Genomic DNA, 20207 nt, shown 5'->3' with positions numbered 1-20207 from the left:
CAGCATACAGTATCACATACAGTGGGATTAGATTCAGTGCCTCAGCACAGCATACAGTATCACATACAGTGGGATTAGATTCAGTGCCTCAGCACAGCATACGGTATCACATACAGTGGGATTAGATTCAGTGCCTCAGCACAGCATACGGTATCACATACAGTGGGATTAGATTCAGTGCCTCAGCACAGCATACAGTATCACATACAGTGGGATTAGATTCAGTGCCTCAGCACAGCATACAGTATCACATACAGTGGGATTAGATACAGAGGCTCAGCCCACCATACAGTATCACATACAGTGGGAATAGATTCAGTGCCTCAGCACAGCATACAGTATCACATACAGTGGGATTAGATTCAGTGCCTCAGCACAGCATACGGTATCACATACAGTGGGATTAGATTCAGTGCCTCAGCCCACCATACAGTATCACATACAGTGGGAATAGATTCAGTGCCTCAGCACAGTATACAGTATCACATACAGTGGGATTAGATTCAGTGCCTCAGCACAGCATACGGTATCACATACAGTGGGATTAGATTCAGTGCCTCAGCACAGCATACAGTATCACATACAGTGGGATTAGTTGCAGAGCTCCAGCAGATTATATCACACATATTTGAATTAGATACAGTAAATGCTATAGTCACCTGCTCTAACAGCGCTGTCAGCAATGGAGGGGGGGGGTCACCTGCTGCAGTAGTATGTGCACAGTGAGTGTGTGGTGCTGGGAGTTGTAGTCCTCCACTCAGGTGACATACATGCAGTGACAGTTACCTGCTCTCATAACACTGCAGAATGGGGGGGGGCACCTGCTGCAGACTGATGATGAGTGTTATATGTAATATGGAAGGACTACAGATGTGTTGTGCTGGAAGTTGTAGCCCTCTCTTTAGTGACACACACCCCTGACCTAGCTGCAGAACCTCCTCCTGCTTCCTCCTGGTTGAAGCACTCAGTACACTGCCTGTCAGAAGTCCTGAATCTTTTCCCCCTCCAGCCAGCAGTGACCTGTACCAGTCCAGAACCTCCCCCGCCGCTGCTGCTCACACAACAGTGTGAAGGCTGCCTGTCATCTGGATGCCTGATATGTTTTGCCTGAGAATCTGCCCAGAGCTCAGCCACAGTTCAGAGGGGGGCAGGGCAAACAAAAATTGACAAGTAACAAAGAGGCAGACACAGGGCTGAGGGGACATATTTAGCTACATGTATTAATAAAAAGTTCAATTTAGCTTATTAAAGAAGTCAGGCGAAAACTTTTATTAAAGTATTACTGAGGAGCTTGCAGGTGATTGGATGGGCACAAAGGATTGTGGATAATCCCTTGCTTCTGCTGAGTGACAGTACTGCAAGCTAAAATGTGCGTCCGCCATTTTGGCTGCCATGTGTTAACGAATCAATGTTAATTTGCTTCACAGAACGAAGCAAATTGACTGTGCAATTCACAGCTGTCTGACTTCGTCAGATTCGCTTTGGTCATCTCTAGTTGTAATACAAGATACGGCCAATAAAAAAGAGTGGTGCTGGTAATGAAATTAACATTTCTTGCAATCCCTTGTATCTCCATTATAAATATATTTTAACATGTATTAAAATAGGAAATTGTGCCTCCTTTAAGAAATGTTGTACAATAGACCTCCTACTGTACTATGGTAATAATCTGTGGACATAAAAGCATATAATGTCTCTGTGGTGCAGGTACCCTAGTACTCTCTTAGAGTTCTCCCATGGTGAAGTGCTTTCATGTAACTTTTATGAGTAGAGGGAAATTGGCCCAGTAACATTAAAGGGGTAATATGGCATTTTAAAATTATTTCTGTAGCTAACCCTGGTCCTCTGCAAGTCCCAACACAGCAACTAATTAATATGATTCCAATCATCTACTTTCCTGTCTTCTTTTTGCTTCCTAGATGACATCTCAGAGCAGGAAACTGCCCAATGAACCAGTGTCTGGCCAAGACATGACACTGCTGCAGCCAGTGATTCACTAAGCAGGCAAGTCATTCTCCAAGTTCTCATCTTGGAGGCAGGCACAAAACAGGAACAGCGGAGGACTGGAAGCAGATGAAACAGGAGCTGCAGCAGTACATCCTAAGGGACTAAGGGCAGAGAAAATGATGCTGCCTGAAAAACTAGCATTATAAAATGTCAGCTAATAAACTATGTTTTATACACAAATAGCCAGAATCCTGCTCCACATTGATGAGGGGCAGCACCCCGAAACAGCTGTGTGTAGATGGATACCTGGCCTATGTTTTTCCCTTGTCATTACATTGACTTATAGGGCCACTTAATATGGGTGCTTCCCGGAGGGATATCTGGCTAGTCCTGTGTTTTGAGACTGTTAAATGAGGCTCCACGGCTCTTCTTTTTTGCATATTCATGTTTCCCAGGGGGCAATGCACCTAGGATTTCACTGCATTGAGCGCTTCAACTAGCAGCCGGCAGTGTTATCTTTGGCTGGTCTCCCTGAGATCAGTGATCTGTTTCTCTTATACACAAATAGGGAGAAATCAATAGAGCCGAGTCTGGAAAGGAGATGCCAAGGTGTCTACCTCCCAGGCTTTTACAGAGAAACATTGGCGCTTTTCAAGATTTAGACTTCTCTAGGGGAGTAAAATGCCCAAAAAGTGTCACATCTACATGTTTATTGACTTTTTTCTGGTGTTTTTTCCCCCAAATACTCAACAGAAAACCTGGAATCACCTGGAAAAAAATCATGTAACTTGTAGTGAAAATGCAGAGGATAAAACACCAGTGATAAAACTACCTGAACTAATTTACATTAAAATTAGAAAACACCAGTAAATCTGCCAGAAAAAAAAATGCCAAAAAACAGGAAAAATGGCTGGCAGGGGTTTTTTTTGGGTGCTTTTTGTGGCATTTTTTAGACCACAAAAATCACAGTGCAAAATTTTTGTGTGAGGAAAGCCTGAAGTGTAATTTATTTTTATTTATGCAGAAATCAATAGTACAAGCATATTTAAGAAACTCTGTAATAGGTTTTATTAGGCAAAAAAGCTTCTTTCTGTACTCAAAAGCTGTTTTTCAGTCCCATCTCATCACCCACTTCGTGTCTGCTCATTATCAGGCAAAGCCGTCTCCATTACAGAGTAGAAAAGTGAAAACGGTTTTGCTAAGTCCATTATAACCTATGGAGAGGAGGGGTCAAGGGGGATTAGTGAGCAGGGAGAGCAGAGAAGCAGCTGTACAGTTTGGAGACTGTCTGGACACATAAAATGCTGGATTCAGAGATCAGAAAAGTCAGTGTGTATCTGGGAGCTTAGTGAGAGAAGATTGTAGTGTTTTTCAGGGCTACCTTTTCTCTTCTACATGTTCACTCACCCCCTTGGCCCCTCCCCTCTCCATAGAGCATAATGGACACAGTAATCCTGCTCCTCCTGAAGTGAGGAGGGAGGTAGGAAAACAGATTTTTGAGTACAGAAGGAAACATTTTTGTCTAAAAAACCTATTACAGAGTTTCTTAAAATTGCTATTTATTGATTTCTGAAAAATGACACTTAAATGAGTTATGCTTTAAGAAACACTTTCCCAAGCTTTGGTATCTGCTATAAGACTTCTTTTCAAAGAAAAAAAAACTTCTGTTCAGGTACCAATGACTATTAAAGAGACACAGCCATTTTGCCACCTACTGGGAGTTTTCTAATTTGGTATATGTCTAAGAGCCTTATACAGTATTAAGCTGGGTTCACACACTGTATACTTCAGGCAATATTTGGTCCTCAAGTCAGGTCCTCATAGCAACCAAAACCAGGAGTGGATTGAAAACACAGAAAGGCTCTGTTCACACAATGTTGAAATTGAGTGGATGGCCGCCATATAACGGTAAATAACTGCCATTATTTCAATATAACAGCCGTTGTTTTAAAATAACAGCAAAAATTTGCCATTAAATGACGGCCATCCACTCAATTACAACATTATGTGAACATAGCCTTTCTGTGTTTTCAATCCACTCCTGGTTTTGGTTGCTATACAGCCTCACAAATACAGCCTCAAATATACATAGTGTGAACCCAGCCTAAAATCTTACCAACTATCAAGACATATTTATAACTGTAAGGCGGGGGTGTAACTAAGTAGCATCACAACCTGTGTGGATAAGGTTTAGAAAAAAAAAAGTCACAAGAAAGATTCTGCTGCTAATATAATTTAAAACTTAGCTACAGGATTTGCTCCATTTTAAGCTCCTTTTGTCTTTGTCATGATTTTGTATTATCTGGCCAGATGTCCTAAAAGGATTAAAGAAATGATATATTTAAATTTGCCATTTTGCTCTTTTATTATTAAAACATGTCTGCATTGAACAGTAAAAACTATTTGGATTGAAAGGGTTCGTTATGACTTGAGATGATGATGTTCCCCAGTTTTGTGGATAAAAGGCAGTACAAGAGAATTTCAGCATGACACACATACAAAGGGAGTAAGAAGAGTACACTTTACTTAATCCGGTTGCAATTTAACAAACACATACAGTATACATGAACGGTATAAAAACTAAGCTGAATACTATTCAGTTTAACCGAGAGTAGTACTTAAAACTCAGTGACATTTCCCAAAAAAATGGTCATCAAAAATTCCTCAGCTTTTCTCAGTAAACATTAGTGTTGGACAAATGTAAGTTTAAATAAAAAAAAAAAAAAAGTCTTTTACTCTTTTCACAAGTATATTCAGTCTTTAATCACTTTTTGACCCAGGAAGAATCATAATTGGTCTTTCCTTTGGCCAGTTTCTCCAACAGTTCTTTGATAAGAAATTTTTCAGCAATCAGTGTCATTGTAAATACTGTCTGCTAGAAATGTGTATGTTTGGAATCCAAAAAGAGTGTCATGTACAATAAGACAACAAAAAAGAACGCACAGAATAAATTCCTTTGGCAAACATGAGACATTTGTTGCAAACATAAGAAAGGATAATCATAGATAGCCGATGCTGTAACTTAAACATATGATATTCAGAGCCTTGGAATTCTACATACAGAATGTACATCAATGCATCTCAGATTTCATACTGATAACAGAGGTATAAATTGGAAAACAGAGAAACAGAGGCTTCAATGCAGATAGAAATCTACAATTTTGGCAGAACGCTGAAGACAAGTAAATATCCTTCTTTTAGAAGAGTTTGCAGCAACGTAATGGTGCACTTGCTCAGGCAAGACGTGTAAACCCCGGAAACACACCAAAATTTCAAGAAAAAAGTGCCTTGCGCTTTTTTTTTCTATTATTTTAACTAACTTTCTACATGTATTTTCAGAAATTCCCCATGAAAACAAGGAGCATTTATTTTTCTCTCTTTATTGTTTATTGGAATACAAAATTGTTCCATTTAAGGTCAAGCATGTGATTCTTAGTTTTACATTTTAAGTGCTTCAACTTTTGACCCAATGTGAGGAACCTGTGATAATTGTAGAGTCACAAGGCCTTAGTGACCACCCGAAAGCTAAGAGAAGTATTTGTTGGTTTCCAATCTATATATCTCAGTTCCCAGGACACAGCCAAAAAGCGCAAAAAACCACTAATACTCATGCCTGTTTCTGGTGAAATAAATATCAAGGGATTGACTTTGGCTGAGTCTCATATCAGGCGAGGTTGGGGGAATCATCTGGAACTATTTATTACATACAGGTCCAGCCTTGTAAACTTGGGATGCATTATTAAATTCTTTTACTGGAAGATGACTTGCGACATTAGAATTACCTCTAGAGTGATAAACATCTTGTGTTTGTAAAACTATTTACTAGGGAACAGTTTCATTTACAATAAACGTATTTTACTCTGGTCAGTGAGCACATTTGTTGGTACGGTTTTTATTATACTGAATCATCCCTAAAATGTAGATTTCTATAAAGCCACAATAATTACCATTTCACTTGGACTTTCAAAGCTGCCATAATTCCCTTATTGATCTCCAGGTTCTTTCTACTACATGCAGGGCTGTATTTACCATTAGGCACCCATGGTCCGGTGCCTAGGGCAGCACCTTTCAGGGGGACAGCACCAGGGAGCAGGGGGAAGGTCAGGTCTGGTATGGGGGGTGTTAATCTGGCTGTTACCAGGATTAGTGGCTGTATGCCTATTGGTTACTGCATGAGGGTCTGGCTTCGACTGCATGTGGTGACGTACAGTAAATGTGGGAATGTGGCCTAAGGCTAGGTTCATACAACGTTTTTTCAGCTCTGTTTAAAATTACATCCATCATTTTAAGCCTAAAATAACTGACGTAATTTAGCTGTCTGTCCTCCCCTTAGTGCCATGACTGGTGGTGGTACATTATTGTAGTTTGGGGTTACTAATTGGCCTTTGGATGTGGCTTAATTGAAAAGTCCATTGAATTTAATAGTAAAAACGGAGAAAGAACGGTGACAAAAGAAAAACTGTGTGTGAACAACTAATAAAAAACGTCTGCTGTTTGCAAAAGACATCAGAAAATAATCATCATGTTCATTATTTTGACCGTGGTAAAAAACGTGGTAAAAAACGTCCGATATTCAATACAATGTGTGCATTGGACGTCTGTCTTCCCATTGACGTCAATGCATTGTATTTCAGTGAGTTAAATCGCGGCAATAACGGGCTTTATTTTAAATTTCAGAATCGGACATCATTTCTCTATTTTTGACATTGTGTGAACATAGCCTAAGACTGATCAGATATCAATATGATGTTCAAAAACTAGAAAATCATGATGCTCATTGGTGCGTGAATTGGGGCGTCTTCAGGCTTAGTGCCTAGGGCAGCAGCAGCAGCTGGTAAAACGGCCCTGACTACATGTTGCATTTTTTTTTTTTTTATTTAGGAATAAGTGCTCATTGTTCCCAATTGAGTTGACACTGTTACTAGATGTGAATCTTCAGCCCTGGAGATATTCTTGTTGGTGGGAGATGTGAGATACTTTTGTAGAAGAGAAGACTAACATAATTTAGATTTGTTATAAAATAACACCTTTCCATACTGTATTCAACCAATACCTACCTACAACATTTTTTATAGTGAACGCCACTCACTAACAATGCTTTGCAGTGTATTGTTCTGACCATCCAAGATGAGTGTAGATACAGTTTACAATAACATGAAGGCATTTCCCCATATAGCTTGAAATGGTGATAATTTTGTTATTCCCTGTAATACAGTCGCTTGTGTACAACAAAATAAAAGTGGAAACAAGCACATACATTGCAAGAATGCTACAAATTTACTACTGCGGAAAATATAAAATTAATTGTATATTATCCAATAATCTGACTGGTTTTCTCACCTCTTTGTGTAACAATTACCATATGTAGATGAACTTTGTACGCCCTGGAAAAATATTGATCTATATCACAATATACTGCTTAGACAAACAACCTTATATGCTTCTGCTGTGCTATAGGATCTGCATCTTATAAATAGGAATGGTGGGAACTGGAGTGCCAAAGTATTCTTCTTCTTAATATGATAATGTGACTTCTCTGTAAATTTACAACCTTTTGTACCCTTATTCTATGGCTTAGATTTTAGTAGAATTTTATGCAGTTTAATCATCTGTGCAAAATTGGCAGTTGTAACATTTTGCAGATCTCTATTAATACTTTTTCAGTTTGGCAACCATGCCATTTAACTGACCAGCCCTATATAATGATGTTATTTCACTCACTTCAGCACGGGAAGTGCCAAGATCATACTTCTCTCAGCACTGAAGAGTTAAATAAGAATATCATTATACACCAATGTAGTGTTTGGGTGGGGAAAGTGCATGACTGCTTTTATAAAAAAAAGTACAAAAGACAAAAAGAAAAACAAACAAACAAACAAAAACAATGTATAGATAGTGCTTTAAGCATGCAACACCAGGGTAATACTACATCTAGCAGGTAGTCATAAAATGGTCATGTTTTGGAGCCTGTGTTGCAAAAATGTGCATTAAAGCTAAAATAAAGAAACAGAGCTAGACAGCGGCTTGTTATGCTGCATATAGCTTGATGGAACTGCAACAAGATACCAGGAGTACACAACGATCAATACAACACTGTCCACTTAAAGGGACTCCATATTTACAGGTGAATCTGCCATGTGTAGTCTTCTCCAAATAAATTCATAGGTGTGATTTGTAAATTGAAAAACAAAAAAAGTAATGTTCGTTATTAATATTATTTTTTTTTGCAAGCAATAGTCTCTGGAATATTAAGACACTATCTTTGGAGATAACCATGTACTTCATTCCGTAAACCAAAATATAGAAAATAAAACCAAAGAGGAAAGGTATAAGTGACTGCGTGTTTTTAGTTTTGTCCATTTGTTAGTCCTTTTCAGGGCAGCTTCACCAATAAGTGAAAATAAAAAAGCACCTAGTGTTTTGTAGTTTTCTTTTTCTCTGTTTGATAAAAAAGAATATATATCTAGATTTATATATTTATATATATATAGATATATAACATACATATACAATTTATATATGTATGTATATATATAAATATGGAATAGTTCTTCTGTGAAATCTGAAGTTTATTTGTCCAATTGGAAGCTATTCCACAGCAGAGAATGGAATGTTTTTATGAAGATTAGGGTTTTGACTGTGCCGATTTCGGCTGCGTACAGAGGAGAACATCATGTTACATCCAAAAACTTTGCATTTATGCATCTCCCTCAAATGCACTGTCTTGTAATGAACCCGCAGGGTTCCTTTGTTACTGTACATTTTGTGGCAAATGTTGCACATTATTCCGCCATTGCTCATGGCAAAGTTATTATATAAGGAAGATTCTGTCACATCATTGCCTGGTCCCATGAACGGAGCAGAGACATTAGTCTTCTGAGAGGACTCCTCGCTGTCACTGGCACCATCAATGTCATCAAGGAGAATACCTTCATCACTGCCTATATCAGACTCTCGAGAAGAATGGATACTGCTGCTAGACTGGATGCTGGAGGTTGTACTTAAGTCTAAGACCATGTAGTCATCTGCCAAGCTTCGCCCATATCCATTCATGTGGGAATCTTCTGTTCCAACTGGCGAGGTGGTGTCTTCTCTAACATCCAGGCCCATGGAATGTTGACCGCCGTAGATTTTTGCCAAGAACTCATCTCGGAGGTTGGGCTGAGAGGAGTCCAGCCCCATCTCATCCAGTTCTTTGGTCAACAGTTTGCGGTGAAGGTTTATATTGGCACTGTGTCTGTAATGTAAAAAATGATAGCATTGAAAAGGAATTAATTAAAAAAACATATACCATCAAGAATAAGAATGCTCTAAAAATCTTAATTTTAACTTATTTTGCTATATTATATATTGAAATGTTTAAAATACATAAGACTATTATGCAAATACATGCAATAATGCACATGCAAATAAATCATACTATGAAAAATACAGGGGAAAAAAATCACAAGTAAGTGTATTGTTCTAATTCAATATTATACAATATGCACCACAACAAAGAATCATCAACACACGATCGTAGCATGTATACATAAAGTCTGCTTTGTTATGATGTAATTCATGCACTCATTTACAAATTTCAAAAAAGGTTGTGACATTTTCTGGTTGTATTTTATGAGTGACAAAATGGTATATGTAGCAGTAGTGTAGTAGGTAAAGTACCATTTATACCTATCTGCCCTCATTATATAAGCATGGGATATTAATGATGTTCTGTAAAGGATGTCCTAGTGAAAAACTCTCTTCTAACTTTATCTATTAGCTGTTAAGATGGTTCTTGCTATATCGGTATGCCTACTAATGTTCCGATTATTTGATAGATATAAAGTAGCAAATGCACAATGTTATACTTCTGCCTCCTCTGCCAAACTTGTTTAAACATAACCGCAATGGCATCATGAGCTAAAAGGCATTTATGTACTGAGTTTATAAAATATTTTATATAGGCTATGCTAAAGTCAAGGAGAAAGGGATGGGTAGGTGCAATATTAAAGGGGCATTTTCAGAAACTTATCCTCTGTGCACTGGACTGGGGATAATTAGTAGATAGGTCAAGAGCTGTCAAGAGCAATGGACAAACCTTTAAATCAATGGTGTGGCAGTGCTCAGTCCTACACTTATTAGGGTTTCCAGTGGTTAGACCCTCACCAATCTGCTAGTTATCCCTTTTTATATAAATTATCATGTTTAGAATTCCTTACTGTTAAATGTCTATCAAGGGTTTCTGATTTGGTACATGGCATCTCTTCTCAACACTCAGGACTCTTATCTATTAGCCAGAGTAAAGAAAGAGCATACAGTATGTTGCTTTGGAAAACCCGTCCAATCTATGCAGTACATGGGCAGCTAATTGATTTATCTGCGGAAGGCTTCATATTTGTTGTAATGGTAATGTCGTAATGGTACCGCCTGTGCTATCAGATAATGCATTATCCAAATGTTCATAAGGGAGGTTCCCTTGCAAAATATATTTGATGACATATCTATAACATATCTATAGCATAGGTGATCAATATTGGATCGATGGGGTCCCCACACCCAGCATTCTGCTGATGAGCTGTTTGCCAGAGCTGTGGCCCTGGCATACAGAGTGAAACAAAGTAGGAATCGATAGGTAGATAATAAATAGCTAATTGGCAGGGGTGCTGCGAGTTTGATCCCCACAGATCTGAAATTGATAACCTATTCTGAGGTTAGGTCATCAAATAAATTTTGCCTGGAAATTTCCTTTAATATGGTGTAAAGGTGCCTTTTTATCCAGAAGCAGTCAAAGAAAACAACTTAATTTACATCTTAACCTACTCCCGCCGCTCCAAAGTAAATTGCCGTTGCTGTAGCCTATGCCTGATGCTGCAGCGACGTTAATTTACGATCCAGGATGACGCAGGAGCTACGCCTGTGTCATCCACAGCGGGTCCTGGCAATCAGTGATAGCTGGGGACCCGCTGCAACTCTCAGCACCGGAGCCTCGCTCTGGTGCTGGGAGTTAACCCTATAGATACTGCGGTCAGCACAACCACAGCATCTATAGGGCTCCTGACAGAGAATTCTCACTCTACAGAGGGAGAATTTCCTGTCCGGTGTCCATCGGGGCTCTGCGAAGTGATCGCAGAGCCCCGATGGTAGCCATGGAAACCGGAAGCCTCAGGCTTCTGGTTTCCTGGCTAAGGAGGCCAGCGGTGGGAGGGAGGGAAGGCAGGGCATATGCCTGGGGCATGGCCGTGAGCTCTGCCCCCTCCCCTCTCTCCCTTGCCACTGTCACAATACTGTAACAGCGGCAGGGGACATCAGCTTATGGGATCATTATGTCATAAAAATGATCTGGGCATTGATGCATCAATGACCCCCAGGTCATGAAAGGGTTAAACATCCTACGCCATCACCTTAATCACCATTCCTGATCATCTCCTTTTGGCTGAGAGAACAAAGGAATCTCTCCTTTAGAAAAAGGTGAAAGCTACATCTGTACATGTACATAACATACCAGGATAAACTATATATGATTGGATGTGTATATATATATATATATATATATATATATATATATATATATATATATATATTCTTGATTTAATTAAAATATTAGTTAAAAAAAAGGTTTAAGGCAAGTGGAATAAATTAACACTAGCTAAAAATTTCCCAGATGGATAAGGACTTTTCCAAAGATGGCTTGTGAAAATGCACAGTCTGTAACTGCTGCATTAGGAAAGGGGTATCATCTTCATTCTGTTCTCTTGCAGTAAAATAAAAAAAAAATAAAAAATCTAATTAGAATGTGTAGACAACTTCAATTTCTGTCAGGCCAAACTGAATGCACAAATGTGCAGGAAGATCTGTAGAGCTGTGTCCCTCTCCCTCTGTCAGCACTAACACCGAGCCTGTTAATATAATTACATTGACTTTTATTCAATTAAGTGCCATCTCTTGCTTAAAGGGAAGGAGAATAAGAAAAAAAGGACGACTTTGTCAATTGATTCAGGTGTAACACAATAATAAAGATGAACTCATGGCAGTGCATTAGCTTTGCACCTCATAACTTTGTAACAAGAGTTCATTCATAGACGTCGATTTCCATTATGCCACCTCAGTTGAAAAAGAATTGATTCTTGCAGCTCTTGTCACTCTTTAATCTATTGCACTTTTGTTTAATAACCTAACACCACACTGTATGTGCAAAATAATGACCCGTGAAGCTTCCAACAAACTGACTTGTCTATCTATACTAGCTGCTTCTAGAGAAGTTGCACCCCCTTATGGTCATTTGTACCTGTTTTAGAATATGTTAAAACTTCTATTAAGCTATTGAATAAAAAACAAGGGGCGAGCAGCTAACAACATAAAAATATCTTAACATATTGTTATGTCAGGATCAATAGGAAAGATATTTGGTTTCAAGCACAATATATTACCGTGATTTCATTTTATACGAGTAAATGTTAATCTAATTCCGAGAATATCAATGTTCTATACTAAACATTCCCATAACTGGGTACAAAAATGGACTAACTATTCTTCCTATTCATATTTTTAACACATTATTTTTATCATTGTATAGAGAAAATATTGGCACTTTGGAATTGTGTATGACTGCATTCTGAGGACACCTAGAAAATCATCAGTGGAAATGACTAATAATCAATAATAAATAGTTTATTGGCACTATATGATGTCTCATATTATGCATGTCCCAAATTATGGTATCCTGCTGTCTATCTGCAACTATTTACACTGATCTAGGCGCAGTAATATTGCTCAGCAGCATTTAGTTAGGGACCAGATACCTGTAAGCCCTTTTTCTGGTGGCTATTTAAAGACAGAAAACTCTGCTGTATGTAAAGCTGAAAGCTCAAAGAATAAATTAAAATCAAAACACATCCTTACAAGCAAGGGGGGATAATGTGGGCGGTGTAAGCATCCACCTGGGGCCCAAACCTCCCAGGGGGCCCATTGCTGTCTAAACCACCCACGTCCTCTCTGCAGTGCAGCACCTTCCCGCAACATGTGTAAGCATTTAAGGGGCAGTGACAGGTGTTTAGAACTTCCAGTGCAGGCAGGATCTGTAACACATGCTGCCATGCTGTCTGTGCCGGAAGACAGAAGCAGAGAACGCCTGGAGACCAGCAGCTTTGGGGGAGCATGTGAGAGGTGAGTTTGTTTTATTATTTATTATTTAATAAGTTTGTTGATCTAGTCATGGGGGCCGGCCACAACCACTACATGGGGACTACACACAGGGGGGCATCTACTATAGGGGATGACTGACAGGGGGGAATTTGCTATAGGGGGCAGCAGCACAGGGGGCCATCTTGTATAGTAAACCGGCTGCTCTAAACACAGAGAGGGGGGCAAAAAACAGCAGTTCAGTTCTAATGCAAAAGAAAAGAGATGCCTATTAAGGGTCCATTTATATGTACAGGACCTGCAGCAGATTTAATGCAATGTTTTATCATCTAGTCACATTGGTATCTGCAGCATAAAATCTTCATCTTTAAATCAAAAACTGTACATGTCCTGTACATGGGAATGGACCTTAAAATTATTCTTTCACTGCCAAACTATTTGTCCAGATAACCTCTAGGGATACATAAGAACGTAAAGAGAAGCACATTATTTATTGCAACAAACATATACTGTACGTATCAATTAAAGCTAATTCCCAGTAAATATAAAACCCCAACATTAGTGGCAAAAATATACTGGCAAATACCAAACTATAACATGTATGGGGCAGGAGGGGACCAGGAAAGGATCTGGACCGCCAAGCTTAAAATGTCTGTTTCTCTTACAGCCTGAACACCTTTCATAGAGACCTTTCATAGAGAATTAGCTTTTTTTTGCATGCCCTGAACTTAAATAATTTTTTTCAGGCCGTTGTTACAACCGCCGTGATTACTATGGGACTTACGTAGTGTGAACATAGCCTCCATCTGTAATCTTGAATTTTCCCTGGCCTTGTAGGTAGGGTCTGGCCTCTATGATGGCTCCTATACACTGCACACACAGAGGTCCTGCCCCTCTGTATCTCTATAGCATATGGTCACAAGCAGCAGCTAAACTGATTTAATTGCAGATTCAAGAATTGTAAATGTAAATACTTCTATATATATACTTCCTTATTACCATAGTCTGATGCAATAACTAAATATTCATTGTTAAATAAAAATATAAATGTTGATTAAAGTAACAAGAGAATGTCTCATTGTTGGTAGACAGTCCTACTAAATAACTAAGCGTCTATACCATTAATAATGTCGCAGCAATAGCCTCTCCAATCGGAAGCCTCTTGTCTCTCTGTGGCCACTATCCTAATGAGTACTGCACTTGCATTGTTCTATGCTCACCTAATGGAGCATTAACCTCAGATTCATCAGATGGCTTTCATATTATTCTTGCTATTGTCACATAACCAATATCTATCTGTAAGAAACAATTTAGAAGCAGACAATGTGTCAAACAAGCAATCTGGAACCCATTATTTTACTCTCTGCCTTCAATATTACTTTAACTGTAGAGATTTTTCCCTAACTGTAACTTCCCCCATTCCCTTTATGCAGTCCTACCACTTTAGTGTTAATTTACCTGATTACTCAAGCCAAGAGGGTTTGATAAATCTATAGTAAAAATGTAACTCAAGGCCCCTCTTTATCTACGTATACATGTTACTACCCATAAAAAAGGACGTGGGAAAGCCACACCCCCCCCCCCAACCGCAGCTCCCTGCCCACCCCTGGACTCACCCGCTCGCTGCCACAGCGTGTAGTAGTGCCAGCAGCGAGCGAGGAACGAGGAGCAAACGAGCGCTGACAGAGCTTGTTTGCTCCTCCAGTCGCCCCGTGGAATACGGTCTTAAATTGCTGGCCATGCAAATCGAACATGAACAGTGTAGTTCCTTCCTGGGCACCTTGGTTTATCTAGAAGTCGCTCACATAGGGTCTCTTCACACTGAGTAAAACAGGCAGAATTCCATGCGGAGTCCCCAATGTGGATTCCGCATAGAATACCGCCTGCTTCAGTGTGTTAATGTGATGCCTCTCATGCCTCCGCTCTCCGCTTACAGAATTGACATGTGAATTGACAAGTGACTGCAGCGGTGTATGGACTCAGTCAATGATTGGCTCAGCAGGCAGTTCCTGCAGGGTGTCACAGGAGGATGCAGGAGACCAGTGGTGGACTGGAAGCAGCGGTGCTGCAGCTGTGCAGGCACCAGCCCAGGTAAATATAACTTGTTTTTTTATGGTCTCACCACTTACTGCTAGACCTGTTTTTTGTTTTGCCAAGAGTATCCTTTATTGTGACTAGACCTACAAAAATTATGCATGGGCAATTTTGTGTTTTATCAAATAATTGAAGCAGCTTTTATACATCTCATCCGCTATAAAGAAGCCCGCCAGACCCCCCGGTGGAGCCCATAGAGAATGACTGCTCCAGTCATTCTCTATTGGCGTAGGACTCATCTCTGGTGAGCGCGCGCCCGGCTTCCGACTGGGATTTCTCGGTGGCGGGACGGGGACCCAAGTGGGGGATAAGTATAAGGGGCCCCCCCGGGGGGGTCGGGCGGGCTTCACCCCGGCAGCGGGGGTGACAGGTCCCCTTTAACTGTAGGGATTGTCCCACTAGGTAAAAAATCATAATGCAAAATTAAACACGTGCCCTAATGTGCCTCATTGAGCCATTACATATATACCCAAAATCAGTGTCAAACAACTATGATGTAGCTCTTTCATGCAGTACTGTTTGTTTCTAGGGTGCATAGACCTTGAAGTTGGTTAAAAAATAAATATTTTATGTAGACATGTTATGCATGCAGCATTTTTGTTGTTGTTGTTGTGAACTTGTATTAGCCTAAAAAAAATCTCTGTTAGTCATGTAATACTTGTGTGTAGCATATGGCACATTAATACACTGAAATCTCACTACCGCACAAGCATGGATTCAGCTATAGTATAGAAGTGTCACATTCTGCATAAAAAACTGATTCCCAGAAAACAATCTGTAAATTTCTCTATCTTCTTACAAGTCACAAAGACATGTCAGCAGACAAAAAGGGTTCGGGAACTCTTACTAATCCCTTGGGTATTAGAGGTCTTATGAATAATTTGCCCATTTGTTTTGGACAATGGTGATAGTGAAGCTTGACCACCCCCCCCAACAATATTATACAAAATTCTCATTATGCAACTTGTATAAGTATAAGTTTGATTTTTCCATGAGATTTAAAGGGGTACTCAGAAGACTGTTTAAAAAAATTGCTAATAGATTGCTTTAACAAAATAATATTTCTTTGTGATATAACTTTATTTAAAAAAGTGTATTTTTTATTTCTATATGTATTTATTTCCAGTGCCTGACAGTAATAAGGGGCAACACACACCCACGCTGCCATCATTTGTGCAAGGAACTGCAGGGCTATAATTCATGCAATTTCCGATCTCCTGTTTACTGTATATTCTTATATAGAGTGCACAGGGGGAGGAGCCTGCCCAACATAATCCCGGTGTCCGGCAGCCTCTGCACAGCGAGCGGTGATGGCTATCACCGTTCACTGTGCTGGAAGCTGAGCAAGCAGTGACGGCAATCACCGCTCTCTCTGCAGAGGCAGACACCGCAGTTATGTCAGGCATGTACATAGGGGGCAGTGTTCTGCCCTTATTAGCTCTGTGTTTCAGTGCTAGAACATAGCAAGATATCGGGAATGGCATTGCTTATAGCCTTGCAGTTCCCGACACAAACATTGGTGGCAACAGAGAGGTTGCATCTTCCTTATTGCTGCTAGGCACAAAAGTACATATCAAATAAAAAATGATACATATTTTTTTATAAAGCAATATAACTTTTTTAAAGCTATCTATAGAAAATTGTTGTCTCCGAAGTTCCCCTTTGAAGACAAAAAAGCTGCACATGGTAAAACATAATTATTATTTGTTTACTATTTATCTACTGTGTCAATGGAAGCAACATTCTGGTACTAGGGTCTACAATGGTAACTAAGCTGGTTTGCTAACTATGATCTACTATATCTTAGCTTTGCTATACCTATTGGTAGTGTTTATTTTATTTGGAAACACTTTGGAAAAAAAATACTTTTTCTAATTCACTGATGGACAACCATTACCAGGATCTGTGGATGGTGACGTATGAGAAACAACTGAAAGCTTTGTGTGTATATTATCACATTTAATGGAACAAAATTGTGCTTAAAATGGGAGCACTAATATGGTATATCTAAAATATAGCAAAGCAAGCACTACAATGTAACAAAGAGGAAAAAAAAGCTTCATAAAATAAACTTAGCAATTAATCTTAGAAAAAATAATATTTACCCAGTTACATTTCTAATTTTCCCATTGCCCCAATTGCTCCTTCATCCTCTGGGTGCAATCCGGATGGTCTGCATTAAAAACAAACAGAAACAAACCACACCCATAACTCTGGAGACATATCCTAAGCGTCTTAAAAGAACTGACAAGGGGGGGCAGATTTTGAGGCATAGATGTATTGAAAATCAGTGACGTTTATGAAAAGAGGAGCGTGTTGTATGATACAGAATAAATAGCTTCTATATCAATGTCTGGCACCAACATACAGAGTGCTGCTATTAGTTCACACACTTCAATACAACTAGGCCAGGATTATACTAAGCGACATATGGTAAACCGTTATCATAGTCATGATAATGTGCAAGTCATAACAGATTAAAATCTGCCCCATTATTATACATTCAAATAAATGATTTTATCCAATATATGTCTAAAACCTCATTGGAAGAAAGAAAGAAAGAAAGAAAGAACTCATTTGGAAATGTTATTACGTTATTTACTTACTTACTAATCAGTGACTGTGTAAACCAAAACTGTGACATTGTCCATTTCAATGGGTTTTACCTTTAAGCTATGTCAATATACAGTAAAATAAAAGCAAAATATGACCATAAATTAAGGAACACAAAAGGACATTTTTTTTTTTTGCCTAATGGGCCTTGACCACACATCTTTTTTTGCCCATTTGACAGCTGTCTTTTTAGATGGCCGCCATAGTGAGCTCAAATTACCGCTGTTATTTCGGAAAAAAAAAAAACGGTTGTTATTTTGAAATAACATGTTATTGGGCTTCAAAATGACAGCCTTCCAAAAAGATGGTCGTCAAATGGCCAAAAAAGGTGTGGTGTGGTCATGGTCTCAGCTGTCTGTGCACATATTGTGAAAAAAAAATCACAATGTGTGTGCAGACCAACATTTTTCCATAGATGTTGTATATTTTAAGATAAGATTTTTTCCATATTATTTTCATATTTTGCTTAGATTTTTCTGTGCCTACATAGCCTAAGGGTCCAAGTTACAGATCATGCTACTACACATTCTAATAGGTTGTATAGATTTGTTTTTATGTGTATTATTGGGTAGAATTTTTTTTTTTTTTACATAATATACATACTATATACTGTATTATATATCAAATTAAATGCTATATAATCAAAGTATACAGAGAAAAGGGTATGTCTATACTAACATAGATCTTACAGGGACATCTCAGGGTCACTAAAAACAGAGTGAATCGAAACACCACCATTGTGCACTCAATTGTATTGTGTAACATGTCACAAGGATATATCAAATGGTAGTATCACTTAGGACCTAGATGCTAATACTCCAAATGTTCCCTAAAATAAAGGGGCATGTAATTCTTTAAATGCCCCCTTTGCTCTCCCCAGTTATACTTCATTTCACTGAGGAGAGTTAAACTATTCCATTTTAGTCTATGGACTGACAATTTTCCCCTGAACCAAATTGATGCTGACAAGAGTTAAAGAAGCTCAAAGCTCTCCAAAGCAATGTAGCTTTGTGGATCTAGCAATGATAGGGGCATTCAGCGTCCAGATCCTCATAAAGACTGTGTTCTCACTGCTTATTATGTGTACGTTATGTATAACATACTCGTTCTGCAGGAAGCACATGTGTACATCTGGGCCATTATCTATTGGGAATTGTACGTCCTGATAAAGCTGCACATTAGGATTTTAGCTAATGTGTTTTTTATTTCTTTACAGCATGGCGGTGACATGTTAGACAATAGGATTTTTTTTTCTTTGCGCAAGAGGGCTCCTGTAACACTGGAATATAAATGCTGCCTCAAAACTGCCTCAGAGCTGGGAATTCTGGTTAAGGATAACTTCCTGCTCATCATACTGTATATAGTAGGTGTAATAGGGTTATGAAGGGGGAGATTTATCACACTGGTGTAAAGTAGAATTGTCTTAGTTGCCCCTAGCAACCAATCAGATTCCACCTTTCATTTTCCAAAGAGTCTGTGAGGAATGAAAAGTGGAAACTGATTGGTTGCTAGGGGCAACTGAGCCAGTTTCACTTTACCCCCCTTCATAACCCTATTACACATGCTGTCCACCTACTTTTGGACCACCCTGTATATCCTATATATTTTTGGCTCTTCCTCCTAAACAGGTAGATTCAAGACAAATCTATGAGGGACCAGCATTTATATTACAATATCAGAGCAATAAACATACCTACTGAACGTCTCTGCTACTAAAGCACTGGTATACAGCCATAACATACCATGTCTATTAGCTCCTATATATCATACAGGAAATGCTGTTTTATTTTCAGTCTGGCACACTGCTCTCTGCTGACATCGCCAAGACAGAAACTGTCCAGAGTAGGAGAGGTTTTCTATGGGAATTCAAAGTAAAACCAGAGACAGAGTTCCTGTCTCAGCCAGAGATGTCAGCAGAGAGCAGTGTGTCAGACTGAAAATAAAACATTTCCTGCAGGACATATAGCAGCTCATAAGTATGGGAAGACTTGAGATTTTTTAATAGAAGCAAATTACAAGTCTACATAACTTTCTGATATCAGTTGATTTGAAAGAAAAACATTTTCGGTGGATAACCCCTTTAAATAACCTTGATTGTCTTGATACTATGGTACTAGTGAAAGGGTGGGAAATGATAGACAGCAAGTAAAGAGTCAGTGTAGTGTAAGGTTAGTTTCACACATCCATTTTTTCCAAAAAAAATTGATGAAAAAAGCGGATTGCAAAAACGCAGTGTAAACGCAGCCTAAGTAGCTTTGACAAGTGCAACTTTTTGATGGTCAGATGGGTTAGAGCATCTACAAAATTGCAGGTCTGGAGTATTTACAGTAGTCACCAAAAGCTCAACAACTATGACCATAACTGAACAGTGGATGAATGGAGTAACGTAGTCTGGTCTGATGAACCAGTGTCTTTACACAATGTCGGTGGCC

At 39.0% G+C, this 20207-nt stretch overlaps 1 protein-coding gene across 5 annotated transcripts in view; it reads right to left on the bottom strand.

The window, feature by feature from the left end:
- Nucleotides 1-4303: 4303 nt before the first annotated feature.
- Nucleotides 4304-20207, bottom strand: part of BNC2 (basonuclin zinc finger protein 2) — a 496569-nt gene continuing 480665 nt past the window's right edge. For 4 of the 5 annotated variants that reach the window (XM_069962069.1, XM_069962070.1, XM_069962072.1 and 1 more), the window contains one exon: nucleotides 4304-9184. In XM_069962069.1, the coding sequence (XP_069818170.1) occupies nucleotides 8536-9184 (649 nt within the window). In that variant the 3' untranslated portion in view covers nucleotides 4304-8535. Of the gene's footprint in view, nucleotides 9185-17267; nucleotides 17336-20207 lie in introns of all 5 variants that reach the window. The other variant, XM_069962073.1, reaches the window with a different exon arrangement.

This window comes from Dendropsophus ebraccatus, chromosome 3, assembly GCF_027789765.1.
Source record: "Dendropsophus ebraccatus isolate aDenEbr1 chromosome 3, aDenEbr1.pat, whole genome shotgun sequence".
NCBI lineage: Eukaryota > Metazoa > Chordata > Amphibia > Anura > Hylidae > Dendropsophus > Dendropsophus ebraccatus.
Note: the sequence above shows the minus strand (reverse complement) of the source record. Positions and strands in the feature narration are given on the sequence as shown.